At 42.7% G+C, this 14,597-nt stretch overlaps 1 protein-coding gene and 1 long non-coding RNA gene across 2 annotated transcripts in view; both read left to right on the top strand.

The window, feature by feature from the left end:
• Positions 1-8,447, top strand: part of LOC311246651 (tumor necrosis factor receptor superfamily member 11B-like) — a gene marked incomplete at its 5' end in the record, with an annotated part of 35,345 nt that extends 26,898 nt beyond the window's left edge. The window contains 2 exons of the mRNA XM_084336820.1: positions 1,706-1,930; positions 6,334-8,447. Of these exons, the coding sequence (XP_084192946.1) occupies positions 1,706-1,930; positions 6,334-6,728 (620 nt within the window). The 3' untranslated portion in view covers positions 6,729-8,447. The remainder of the gene's footprint in view (positions 1-1,705; positions 1,931-6,333) is intronic.
• Positions 8,448-8,532: 85 nt separating this feature from the next.
• Positions 8,533-9,365, top strand: LOC311246653. The gene is made up of 2 exons (XR_014620812.1): positions 8,533-8,744; positions 8,783-9,365. It is a non-coding gene; the product is annotated as an uncharacterized lncRNA (long non-coding RNA).
• Positions 9,366-14,597: the final 5,232 nt, after the last annotated feature.

The raw sequence follows: 14,597 nt of genomic DNA, 5'->3' as shown, positions 1-14,597 counted from the left end.
ACGAAGAGGGTTGAGGGGGAAGTGGGTCTCGTTGAAAGAACGTTATCTATGGAACAATGAAGCAGCTTTATTAAAGGTCAACAGCATTCACAAGGTGTTGAATGTACATGTTTCTGATCCACTGGAACCCGGGGGAAGGGAGGGGTTGGCACGGCATGGACAGCGGAGACATCTCTACACTGTACACGCATATTGAACAACAGTTTTGGTATATGAATCCAGAATGATGCATAGACGGACGGACATACAGATAGACAGACATACAGATAGACGGACGGACAGACAGACAGACAGACGGACGGACGGACGGACGGACGGACGGACGGACGGACGGACGGACGGACGGACGGACGGACGGACGGACGGACGGACGGACGGACAGACATACAGACAGACAGACAGACAGACAGACAGACAGACAGACAGACAGACAGACAGACAGACAGACAGACAGACAGACAGACAGACAGACAGACAGACAGACAGACAGACAGACAGACAGACAGACAGACAGACAGACAGACAGACAGACAGACAGACAGACAGATAGACAGACAGACATTGGCATAAAACAGCTCAATACATACATTTTGGGGACTAGGGGATCTCTGTGGTGTCTTCCAGATGGAAGCTTGTCAAACTCACTATGAAGGGGATGCAAAGGATCAGACAATATTTTCAGAGCCTTGTCCCTATTCCTTAGTACATAGAACTCAGACAATTGTCTTTGTGGTTTCCCTATCGATAGGCGTGTCATGCTTGTCTCTATGGGGGTGGCATGTTCGCCTAGATGTCTACTCATTGCCTTCATTTGAACTCGAGAAGTCATTGAGGGCAAGGCCTCGTTTACCACGACGCCGAGACTTAAAAAGACACAAAATAAAAGGTTTTAAGAAATAATAAAAGCAACAATCAATTCCAGGGTATATGGCCGACTAGCCCCTTCCGTGACTGTGATGCACGGAGTGAATAGACAGTCCCAATCCCACCATGTAAAATTCCTATGCAATTAAGTCTGTCTCGCTTTTCTCTATCAAAACGCTTCTCGTACAGGTATCGCAGAGAAAGGTCAAAGGTACTCACAGTTGCACGAGGGTTTCGGACAGACAAACACTGGGGTTTGAAAGCTCGGCGTTGCTAATAAACATTTAAAATAAATTGTATAAACTGGTCAACACTGCTCAAAGCGACTTTATTTCCGTAATTTGTATAAACTGGTCAACACTGCTCAAAGCGACTTTATTTCCGTAATTTGTATAAACTGGTCAACACTGCTCAAAGCGGCTTTATTTCCACCCGGAAAAAGTTTATAAAATTATTTAAAATGTTTATTAGCAACGCCGAGCTTTCAAACCCTAGCGTTTGTCTGTCCGAAACCCTCGTGCAACTGTGAGTACCTTTGTCCTTTTTTGATAGAGAAAAGCGAGACAGACTTAATTGTATGAATTTTACATGGTGGGATACGGGACTGTGTATTCACTCGGTGCATCACAGTCACGGAAGGGGCTAAGGGGCGACTGGCTGAAGGAAAACACCTGGAGGTCATGACCCCTGCAGGTGGATCAGTTGTGAGCCAGTGACCAGAGGATGACTGACGCCACATCCACAGCGACGTGTCGCAGACGATGCCTGACCTTTGACCTCCGGTAATGAAACTAACAGCGTGGTATTTAATCTCACCCCCCCCCCCCCCCCCCCCCCCCAGACGTGACCCTGTGCGAGGAGGCCATCTTCCAGTCCCTGGCGTCCCTGCGTCTCTCCTCCGTGCCCCTGGAGAGGCTGCTGGAGAGCCTGCCCGGGCGCCAGGTGGACCGCAGGAGCCTGGAGACGCTGAAGAAGGCCTGCACGCCTCAGCAGCAGGTCCTGCTGCTCCTCAGACTGTGGCGGGAGCAGAACCAGGACCAGGAGAAGCTCTACGGCATCATACGAGGTGCGGACGGCAACACTCACACGATTACTATTGGATGACGTTTATTTTTCGGTCTTGTTTTTACAGACAAATCGAAAACACACCTGTGTGGACTTAGAAAAAAAATAAAAAAAATAAAGAAAATCACAAATGTACATATTCAAGGCAAGCTCACACATAAAGAAAAATCTAAAATCATCGACTGAAAAAAAGGAATACTAGGCTGAAGCACATGCTTATTTTTGCCTATCCTTTACAAATTCTTAAAAACTAAATATATTTTAATATAAGAAAGAAATGTATTAAAATATGCTGCAAGATATAATGAAAAAAAACTAAAGAATGTTTGATGTTTTACTCAAAACTGTACTCCTGAATTGTTTTATCCTTTAAGGCTTTTAAATCTCCCCTGAGAAATACACAACTTCAACCCGGCCGTCACTAAGGCTATTCCATCATTTAACACATCTAGCTTTTACATTAGTTCTTACCTTTTTACATGTTTTAAGAATAAATAACCCTCTTAAATTATACTTTCCTTCTCTTGGTTTAAAGAGACATTGAATACAAACTGGTAGCTATTCCATAGTCACTGGGAACTATTCCAATGTATGAGCTAGCTGGCTGCTGTCATAGCTAGATATTTGGGAGTCGCAGCAGGCTAATGTTATTTCCAGGAACTAATTCCGAAAGTTACATTGTTGATGCTTGAAATGTCTGAGCTTCCAAGCTAATGTCTGGTTTTGTTTTTACTCAGGCACCCAGAAAAGTCAATTTTTTTTTACTTGAAACTTGATAACTGCATACTTTTATTTCAAAGCTTAGCTTCATACTTTATACTTTTAGCACATGCATGAGCCTGGTCTCTTTTGAAAGATAACATTCTGAAGTTACTAATGCAAAAAATGTAAATCACTTTAGGTGCTAATGAAAGAGTAACAGACGTCTGAACTTGAGTTGAACTTGAACTTGAACGATTTTATAAAAATCCGTTCAGAAATGGGTCTTTGATCCGGGTAAAAAGACGCTCACCTGACATATCGTCATGTAACTCGAGAACCGAGGCACCCGATTTGGTCGAGTGAGGTGGAGTTCGAACGGCAACAAATAGACCTTTCAAACGGTAATTTATATGTTCGGCGAAAAATGCAGCCCGAGTCGCTAGACGCTCGCAAAGTGGCGTGACTTTGTGTGTTCTGCCCACGGGCACGTTGGCCCGAATGCGGGCCGTTGCATGTTAAGAGGTTTTACTAGTGAATGTGAGATAATCAAACAAGTGAGCGAGCTGGCTGCTGTCATTGATAACGTTACATAATTGATACTTGTGTGAACTTAGTGAAACAACATGGCAAACGTACAAAGCGTTGCTACCATGTAACCAGGGCTTGACGTTAACTTTTTGGCTCACTAGCGACTGGGGCTAGTGGTTTTCCAAAGTCACTAGCCACCAGTGATGCCACAGATTACTTGTAAAAGTAATCTGATTACTGATTACTGATTACTCCTTTAAAAAGTAATCTAAGTTACTTTACTGATTACTTGATTATCAGAGTAACTTAGTTACTTTGAAAGTAACTAGGTTACGAAGTCGTCATCGTTCCCCCAACAGTTTTTTTTTAAACGCTTTATTGAAAGTGCATAAATTGTTTTTAACTTGTTTCTCTGCACATAACGTAAATTGTTAAACTAGTGCTTCAGCTTCTGTACCATCAAGTATGGTAAAGCAACAGTCTATGATGCTCACAGCATTAGAGCAGCCAGCCAGTGGTTTTACAAAACCAGTGTATCACATCTAACAAATGCAGGCTGAACTATTCAATTATATCAACTGTAACTATTAAATTGTTTTTATAAATGTCTCTCTATAAACATACAATCAGTCTCTCTTTAACATGTAAATTAACTGTAAATCTGGCAAATAAGAGCTTTTGCTCTGCCACCATCAACCCTCCTGTACCTAGTCGAAGCGTCGGCTAGTGTTGTGATTCCAGATGCTTTCAATGCAATTGGATGTGCTGTTTTTAGCGGTAGACAGTATTTTGTTTCCTCCGCCGTGAAGTAGTGACTGAGGCTACGTTTAGACGAGCGTTTTGGGGTGGAATTCTGAACAGAAACCGCTAAAGTCATCTTGCGGTTTCACTTTTAATTTTGCCAAGCGTTTTGGGGTGGAATTCTCCGACGACGGAGCCCTGCTGTCACACGATTGGCGCATATGTCACATGACGTGCTGTGAAGACCCGCCCTACTCTGCCTCTGATTCGCAGACTGTGGATGGGGAATGTGATTGGACCAAAGCAGAGTCACTCGCAGACAGAGGGACCAGTCACGCCGCGGGACACATTCTTGTATTTAACCCTTTCACTGCCACACCACGTCACTCCCAAAAGAAAAACAGCTCAAAATGTATTTTTGACTGTCGAAAACGAAATAAAATACTGCATTCCGCCTGCATTATGAATTTATGATGAGATAGTAACGAAATAGTAATGCACAGCCACTTGGACAAGTAACTGCAATCAGATTACTGGCTTTTAAAGATTAACGCGTTAGATTACTATTTTCGGGGAAAAGTAATCAGATTACAATAACGCGTTACTTAGTAACGCGTTACTGGCATCACTGCTAGCCACTCAGCATTTTCACTAGCCAAAAATCCCTGCACTCGCGCCCCCACCCAAAAAGTTATAAATATAGGTCATTTCTTCTTCACTAACCCCTGCTGGGGACAGTATCATTGTAATCATACTGCTACACGCCACCTGTACAACTGTGCTTCTGACTGTTGACTCCATTGTTTACTACTGCCTGCGACCAGTGACTCAGCCGCAAAAAGAGCTCCAGTTGGGGCAACGGCTGACTGGGACAAGATGGAGGGTGTAGATGTGGAAGAGTTGTGTTGAACCTAGCAATTACATTGTTGCTCCAAACACCGTGAACATTATCATTGACACACCTATGCCTTGGCTGTGTTGAACCTAGCAATTATATTATTGCTCCAAACGCCATGAACATTATCATTGACACACCTATGCAGGGCTTGACGTTAACTTTTTGGCTCACTAGCCACTGTGGCTAGTGGTTTTCCAAAGTCACTAGCCACTCAGCATTTTCACTAGCCCTGGGCAGGTGGGCAGGTGTCAACGTCAAGCCCTGCATGTAACATCTCCAGTCTCTCTTTCCTCATCTTTCTTTTCCGTTCGCCCAGCTGTTAACAGACTGTTATGTTACCTGGCTATAGCTAGCGAGCTGTACCCAACATGCTGTTCCGTGGTGTAACAGTTAAACAGGGTCCCCTCTCAATACACTACACCGGTGAAAACAAGGGAAAATAGATATTTAGAGACCAAACAATATTTGCATAATAAAACATTATTTAACAATTATTCGAATATTTGAAAATCGCCCATTGCTAATACGAGGTCAGGACGTGTTTCTATGCCGGGATAGTTTAAATGGTGGAGCATCCGTGTGTCTTTTCTAGTCCTTCGTGTTTACACCATACCCTACCGCCTTGTCCTCCACCTCACCGCGCTGCACGTGACTCATTCCAGTTTAACTCATTGACCGCCAACCTGTTTTCCCATCTCTACTCAATGGCGACAGCATTATTGACCATTTTAGCGATGTTTGCGGACCCATCGTGTGTTCTGTATTATAGCTATGGAGACAATAGTAGCCTATGGCTCATTTGACAAGCATTGTTTATAGTCCAACACTGACTAACCAGTTAATTTCCACATACTTTAGTTTGTGCGCTATTCGATGCTAAACATCGCCCCTTTCCAAAAGAATTCAGTCTTTTTTCCTAGATCGCGAGATATGACGTGTTATATGCATTATGCCCAAATCGTTCGGGTTGCTCGCTTGAAATTCCCAAAAAAAAATCCGAATCAAAGGTATATACTATATACAGAATAATAGAATGGGGATCAAAGGAAAAATATCAAAGGATCTAAAAACGAGAAAACTCGTTTTTGGCGCTCAATGAGTTAAAGGTACACCGGCTAGTTTGGGGGCGAAAAAAAACGAACCTCTAAAAAGTGAATAAAGTGTTACAAGAGGAAGCTGGATCCCTGGAGCTACTGTTTGAAACTGGAAACGATCTGTGTGCCTGTGGTGCTGCTACCATCCACCACCTTCACCAGACAGAGAAGCTCCTCTAAGACGTTGGTTCACTTTGTTTCAAAGAGTGACGTTTTTGGACCTGTGTCGAGATTATAAACAATATTCAAAGCATTTGTAACTAGATATTGTCGAGGTCATCTTTCCTTCTCAAAGCTACCCGGTGTACTGGTCGTGAAGCTGCTTCTTCCCCCACAGCAGTCCAAACACTAAACACCCTGCCATTTACCAAGTGGTCAAATAAATGTATTTGAATTGAATTGAATGGAGTTGACCTGAGGTGAACCCGCTGTCCCCTCCAGGTGTGAACCACTGCGAGAAGAAGGTGTCGCGCTGCGCCGGCGTGAGGAACCTGACCCTGGACGACCTCCTGAAGGTCACCGACAGCCTGCCGGGCGCCAAGGTCCCGGAGGAGGACGTGCGCGCCGTGGCCTCCTCCTGCCAGCCGCGGCAGCTCCTCCTGCAGCTCCTGCACCTGTGGAAGACGGGCAACCCGGAGCTGGACCTCACCAAGGGCCTGTCGCACAGCCTGAGGCTGCTCCGCGCCCGCGGGGCCCCCCGCGCGCTGCTCCGAGCCCTGAAGAAGATCAGCCGCGTCATCGGGACCACCTCCGTGCACAAGATGTACGAGAAGATGTTCCTCAACATGCTGCAGGACGCCTCCTGCTTTAAGACCCACAAGCCCTACAACGAATAGCGGTAGATACACAGAGAGACGTACAGCACTACTGCTTTAAGACCCACAAGCCCTACAACGAATAGTGGTAGATACACAGAGAGACGTACGGAATACAAGCACAAGATAAGACTCATGCATACATGTGTTGAACACACACACACTCTTTGATGAAGACAAACACACATACACACACACACTCTCACGCAAGTACGTGTGCGCACACACACACACTCTTTGAAGAACACACACACACACGTGCGCGTGTGCACAAACACACAAACATACATCCAAGCGCACACATACACACACAGTGAAGTGGAAGATGAATCGATGTGAACAGACAGACCTGGGTCAAAATGATGGTATTATTGGAAGAGATCAGATTAGATTTAGGCTATTTATATTTTGAATAATTTAACATGGTGCGTTACATGTATATGTAATACTTTTGTCAACAGCTGTCAAATAGACTACTATTGGCAGTGGATGATTTGTCCAAGTTCAACTAGAAGGCTGCTGGGGTCCAGTTACTCCCTGTGATCCTTAGTCAACCGTAGGGATGCATTGGAAGTATCTGTGGAAACAAAATGGATGCCATTACCCTTCATCCGCTCACGGCTAGAAGGTATCTGCATTTTGGTGATTTTTCACCTTAAAGGTTGTTTATACATCGAACCCATACCTTAACCCGTACCCTAACCTTAACCTCACTGTTTATAAACCTAACCCTTACCTTAACCCTACCCTTAACCTCACTGTTTATAAACCTAACCCTTACCTTAACCTTAACCTCACTGTTTATAAACCTAACCCTTACCTTTACCTCACTGTTTATAAACCTAACCCTAACCTTAACCTCACTGTTTATAAACCTTTACCGTAACCCTACCCTTAACCTCACTGTTTATGAACCTAACCCTTACCTTAACCCTTACCTCACTGTTTATAAACCTAACCCTTACCTTAATCCTACCCTTAACCCCACCAGAGACATCATGTTCCACCTTAAGCTGAAATAGAGATTTATTTTCTACGTTCGTCCATTTTTTATGTTAGAAGGCATTTCAATGATATGTGGGTTGTTAGGGTTAGGGTTACGTTATGGTTATGGTTATGGTTATGGTTATGGTTAGGGTTATGGTTAGGGTTCTTCTCCTTCTGGCCGTGATACCTTCATCTCTCCTTGAGCCAGGTACACTGTATGAAAAGAAATGCAATGTAATTCATTTTTAAAATGGCTAGTTGTCTCAGCTTCTTTATATTACTTTATATCTTAAAGTAACGTTTGTGCCGTTTCTTTTTAGCTGAATCAACTAGGAGAGATTGGTTTTCTCTTAGTCTGCGTCGCTCCTATTCAATTGATTCACCTAAGACTAGGTTACATGACAATATAAGTTGAGACAACGTGTGATTGTTTTTACAGTGTAGTGAGTGAGAACTGGAGGGGGAGGTGTTTTCAGTTTTCACTGCTGTGATGTCATCGCTGTGATGTAGGGATGTCCGATATTATCGGCCTACCGATATTATCGGCCGATATTGGCATTAAAATGTGATATTGGAAAATATCGGTATAGGTTCTTCAAAAAAAAAATCTTTTATTTATTTTTCATTTCTATAACCTTTATATACCCAGGCAAGCAAGTAAGAACACATTATGATTTTATTTATTGTCAAAAGTATGCATAATGTTGTGTTAATTCCACAACAAGAGATGTGTAATGTTAATTACCTGAAATTATTCCGTTTTTGGGGGGGGGGGGGAACCCTGCATATATCGGTATCGGTTGATATCGGTATTGGAAATTAAGAGTTGGACAATAACGGTATATCGGTATCGGTAAAAAAAGCCAATATCGAGCATCCCTACTGTGATGTCATCAGCAGTACAACCGTAGTATATAGTGTATCTTATAGTTCCTCTTCATAGGACTTTCACATTTTTTAACCCATGTTTTAGTGTCTGAGAAGGCTCCTGCCAGCTTCTCAGAAACCAAACATCATGGTAGGAGAACATCATGGTAGGAGAACATCATGGTAGGACTAGGAGAACATCATGGTAGGAGAACATCAAGCTTCTAAAACGCCTGCAGCTTTTCTTTAGTCTAGTTTAATCACCTCCTGTCTCGCGGAATAAACGGAATGAACCATGAAATAACCTGCATATCTGGGCAGGCTTAAGAAGAAATAAAATAAAAGAAAATAAATATTTCAGGACAACTCTTTGACTCAAGTCTAAAAAACCGAAAAGAAAAAAAAACTATTTAAGATGTACATAGTCCACTATTTTATGGGGAAAGAGCGGGAACATGTTTTGTTGTTGCTTTCTCGCTGTTGGAAGGATCTGGTTTCATAATGAAATGGTTCTTGTTTTATTTTTTACATTTTCCTTTGTTTTTTCTATTGGTTTGTTTGGACTGCTGACATGTAAAGCTCAATGGAAAGATTTCAAAGAAAGTCAGCTGTTATGAATGTACAAAGGAGTGCAATTGTTTTTCTATTTAAAAAAATAATAATAAGGTAATTTTACTGAATATGTAAAAGCTCGTTTTTATTACTTTATAAAGAAACTGGATTTTGAATGCTGCAATGATGTTTGTTTTTATATTTTGTTTTTCTAATCATTTTTATATTATTATTAAATGGGTCCTTATTGTGTATATGCTTGACTGTTCTTTTTTAAGCTCGGTTGTGAACACTAATGTAAAATTACCTAATTAAAACCAGTTTGCTAAGAACCATTGCTTCTATCTGAATAATGAATAGTAGTCTCCTTTGCTATATGTGTTTATTTAGTTATTGCATTAGTCACTGCAACAGGAGACACACGGTCCATTCAGAATGTGTATGTTGTTAACCCTTTCACTACCTCACTACCAAAGGGTTAACCTTTTCACTGTGACAATACAGAAGGTTAACCCTTTCACTACCACACGACAAAGTGTTAACCCTTTCACAACCACACTACATAAGGTTAACCCTTTCACTACCACACTACAGACGGTTGGCCGTCTGTGGTGTGGTAGTGAACGGCTTAACCTTCTGTAGTGTGGTAGTGAAAGGTTTAAGTTGAAACCATAAATCACACTCCTACGCAGAGCTGTGTCTGTACGCCTGTACGTCCCACAGCCTGTGCTGAAAATGATGATGAGTGCTGCCGTTGCTCTCCAACAAGTGCAGCCCATTTTCAGTTTAGGACACTGCTAGACAGTTGTAGCTGAAGCTAAAGGTGTCACATTACCACATATTATTGTCCTACAACCTATAGCCGAATCCCCAGACCGACAGTAGGGCAGCATGTGGTAGTCTACACCCTCCCCAGACGGACAGTAGGGCAGCATGTGGTAGTCTACACCCTCCCTAGACCGACAGTAGGGCAGCATGTGGTAGTCTACACCCTCCCCAGACCGACAGTAGGGCAGCATGTGGTAGTCTACACCCTCCCCAGACCGACAGTATGGGAGCGTGTGGTAATGTAGTCTACACCCTCCCCAGACCGACAGTAGGGTAGCGTGTGGTAATGTAGTCTACACCCTCCCCAGACCGACAGTAGGGCAGCGTGTGGTAATGTAGTCTACACCCTCCCCAGACCGACAGTAGGGCAGCATGTGGTAATGTAGTCTACACCCTCCCCAGACCGACAGTAGGGCAGCATGTTCCATACCTACTCAGCTTATATTCGAGAAATAATAACTACTCAGTTCTCTTTGTAGCTGAAGCTAAAGGTGTCACATGACCACATATTGGACCATGACATATTCTGCCTATTAGTGATATCAAAGACGCTACTCAGATTTCAGGGAAGTACAGAGAAACTCTCCATCTTCAGGGAAATTGTGTAGAAAATAACAAATAACCATCTGTAATAGTGAAGATCGTGCCTCCGAGAGGAGGTGACCATAAAGAATACATGTGGCAGAGTGGAGGGGATCTTTAAACGAGCTGAATTAATGGAGATTAGATTCAATGTATCGTCATCGTACAGCACAACTACACAGAAATACATTGGCATCTAACCACAGTGCAAGGTAATATTAAGGTGCATTAACAATACAGTATACAGTGTACATTGGAATATATAACAAGCCACTGAGCAAATATGTTAATCTGGTGTGTGTACAGTATTACAGTATTATTATGTACAGTGATACAGGTATGGATACACTCTGGTAGTAGTAAGCCATTACTGGCCAGTGGTAAAAACCAGTAAGAGTAGGTTGAGGTAAGTAGTTATGATTACAAAAGTAAATAGTTTTGACTCCTTAGACCCAGTACAGATAACAAATCCACTTACTCTAAATTCATCACTTACTCGTAATAAAGGCTTTTCCTGTATTTAGTTTAGATTAAAACCCTTTCACTCTCATTACCAAACGGTTAACCCTTTCACTGTGACAATGTAACGGATGTTCTGTGTGTAGGTCTGGCTAACACACGTGTTCTCTGCGTTGTGTTCTGGGCGTGACGTGATGTGATGAATCACAGCAACCAATGGACAACAGTTCAGTCATTTATTTCTGGTGCTCTTCAATGGAGAGCCACCTATATCAAAATGGTGGTTGAAATACCACAAGGGAACAGCGTCACATTTACAATTCCAAGTCAAGTCTTTCACATTGGGTGCTTGTTGCAAACTCAATCAAAACCATTACATGGACCGCATGGCTTAACCACATCGCACATAGTAATTTAACATACTAATCTTATTAGCAATGCATGAAACGTGAATGACAAATTAAACAATAGATCGACATCTTAAAACACACATACCTGTATCAAAATGGTGGTTGAAATACCACAAGGGAACAGCGTCACATTTACAATTCCAAGTCAAGTCTGTTGACAGAGAACAATGAATTGACTATGTGACCAACGGCGAAATACACCGGCTAAAACATCCAATTGTGCATCTAAACTAACCACACCATTCATCACAACACTATCGAGTTAACATTATCATTTGTTAACATTCAATTCTTATTCAGAATATATATACACATAATAATACATAAAGTGCTGCACGCTACAATAGTCAACGTACCTTTCACGTTGGGTGCTTGTTGCAAACTGAACCCAAACCGGAAAAGGTTACCTCTAACACCGCGCTAATAATTGAACCGGAAGGCAAAGTTCTTGAACGTGAACTTTCTCAAAGTGACGGTTCAAATAAAAGTGTCTTTGGTATAAAGAAATGATAACATTTGTAAACATTAAACATTTGTAAACATAGGATTTGGTGACATTTCAATCCTTAATAATAATAATAATAATAATAATAATAATAATAATAATAATAATAATAATAATAATAATAATAATAATAATAATAATAATAATAATAATAATAAAACAATGTTCATTTGACACTTGTTACAACAATACAGAAGGATAACCCTTTCAATGCTACATGACAAAGGCTTACAGAAGGTTAACCCTTTACTATCACACTACAGAAACCGTCTGTAGTGTGATAGTAAAGGGTTAACCTTTTCTAGCGTGGTAGTGAAAGGTGTCAAATGTATTGCTATTGCACAAATACAAGTACAGAGTACTAGGAAATTAAGTTGGCATCTAACCAGAGTGCAAAGGAGCAGTAATGTACAGTATACAGTATAACATGTGAATATGTGGAGTATATATATATAAAGAAGCTATGGAGTAAATATGCTAAGCTACTGTATGTACAGTATTATTATTATATACAGTGGTACAAGTATGGATACACTATGGTAATGAACCATCCTAGCCAGTGGTGTAATTATTAATAAGAGTAGGTATGGATATATATATATATATATATATATATATACAGGTATAGATACATGTATAGCAGTGTGTACAGTGTTATTATACATTGCTATCATACAGTGATATATGGATAGACAAGAGAGGGAGAGAGAGAGAGGAAGGGAGAGGGGGGGAGAGAGATGGATGAAGGGAGAGGGAGAGAGCAAGAGGGAGGGAGAGAGAGAGAGAGAGAGACAGGTCCGAGACAGAGCAGTTGCCGTACCAGACTGTGATGCAGTTACTGATCATGCTTTCTATGGTGCACCGGTAGAAGTTTACCAGAATCTGAGGAAACAGATGGGCTTTCCTCAGTCTCCTCAGGAAGAAGAGACACTGGTGACATTTCTTCACCAGGGCCAAGGTGTTGAGAGTCAGGTCCTCAAAGATATGGACATCCAGGAAATTGAGGTCCACGATGAGATACTTGGTTGTCTTGGTGTTGAGGGCCAGGTTGTTGTCAGCGCACCACGCTGCCAGGTGCTGGACCTCCTCCCTATAGGCCGACTCATCATTGTTTTTTATGAGACCCACCACCATTGTGTTGGCTGCAAACTTGATAATGGTGTTGGAGCCATGTGCAGGAGTGCAGTCGTGGGTGAAGAGGGAGTAGAGAAGAGGGCTCGGCACACTGCCCTGTGGGACACCGGTGTTCAGGATGAGGGTGGAGGAGGTGAGATTGTCAAACCTAACATACTGGGGTCTGTTGGTTAGGAAGTCAAGTATCCAGTTGCAGACAGAGGGGTTGATGTCGAGGTCCTTGGTTTCCACAAGGTCACCAAGTTTGGATTATGAGTTTGGAGGGGATGATGGTGTTGAACGCTGAGCTAAAGTCGATGAACAGCATTCTCACATGGGTGTTGCTGTGTTCCAGGTGGGAGAGGGCGGAGTGTAGCGCTGAGGAGATGGCGTCCTCCGTGCTCCTGTTCTCACGGTAGGCGAATTGGTGACTGTCCAGTGAGGGTGAGAGGCCAGATGTGAGATGAGTCCAGTGAGGATGAGAGGCCAGATGTGAGATGAGTCCAGTGAGGGTGAGAGGCTAGATGTGAGATGAGTCCAGTGAGGGTGAGAGGCCAGATGTGAGATGAGTCCAGTGAGGGTGAGAGGCCAGATGTGAGATGAGTCCAGTGAGGGTGAGAGGCCAGATGTGAGATGAGTCCAGTGAGGGTGAGAGGCTAGATGTGAGATGAGTCCAGTGAGGGTGAGAGGCTAGATGTGAGATGAGTCCAGTGAGGGTGAGAGGCTAGATGTGAGATGAGTCCAGTGAGGGTGAGAGGCTAGATGTGAGATGAGTCCAGTGAGGTTGAGAGGCTAGATGTGAGATGAGTCCAGTGAGGGTGAGAGGCTAGATGTGAGATGAGTCCAGTGCTCCAGGAGAGAGGAGAGAGGCTGAAAACCTGCAGTTCTTGCCCGACTGATGGGAGCCGAATCCCGGATCCGATTTTTCTGATGAATACCCCCAAAACATGGAGGTCCCGAACGCATGGAAGTATTGATTGCGCCGTAACGAATCATTAAAAAAATATACCGTTAACTGGAATATGTTGTGCCTTTACACATATGTTGTATTATGTAATTGGTTTGTCATGACAAACTAATAAAAAATCGCGATTTACCCGGTGGCTACAACAACACACAGTGACTACATGCGTGTTGTTGTAGCCACCGGGTAAATCGCGAGTAGATAAAATAAAAATTAAATTAATGTATGTTTATTGTATAGCAATAAGGTTGGATGAATGCGCCAATTGTATGAAAGCCATTACACCACTTGTAGTCGTGTGTTATGAGAATTAGAGCATGCCTAGCGGGGTCTAACGACCCTCGGCTGCGCCTCGGGCCTAACAACCACCCCTAGGCATGCTCTAATTCTCATAACACACTCCTGCACGTGATGTAATGCTTACATTTACAATGTTAACTCTTAATGTATCTAAACTATACAGTACCTCTTTATTTTTTTTGTATCTACTTTTTCTCCTCCTTTTTTCTGTATTTTTTCTCCCATCCCAATTTAGTCGTTATGCCAATTGCCCCCCACTTGCCGGTCTAGGGGGGGTTGAAGCCTATCACATGTCTCCTCCGATACATGTGGAGGCAGCCAGC

This window comes from Notolepis coatsorum (genome assembly GCF_963971535.1).
Source record: "Notolepis coatsorum genome assembly, chromosome: 19".
Lineage (NCBI taxonomy): Eukaryota > Metazoa > Chordata > Actinopteri > Aulopiformes > Paralepididae > Notolepis > Notolepis coatsorum.
This window is presented reverse-complemented; position numbering and strand designations above follow the sequence as displayed.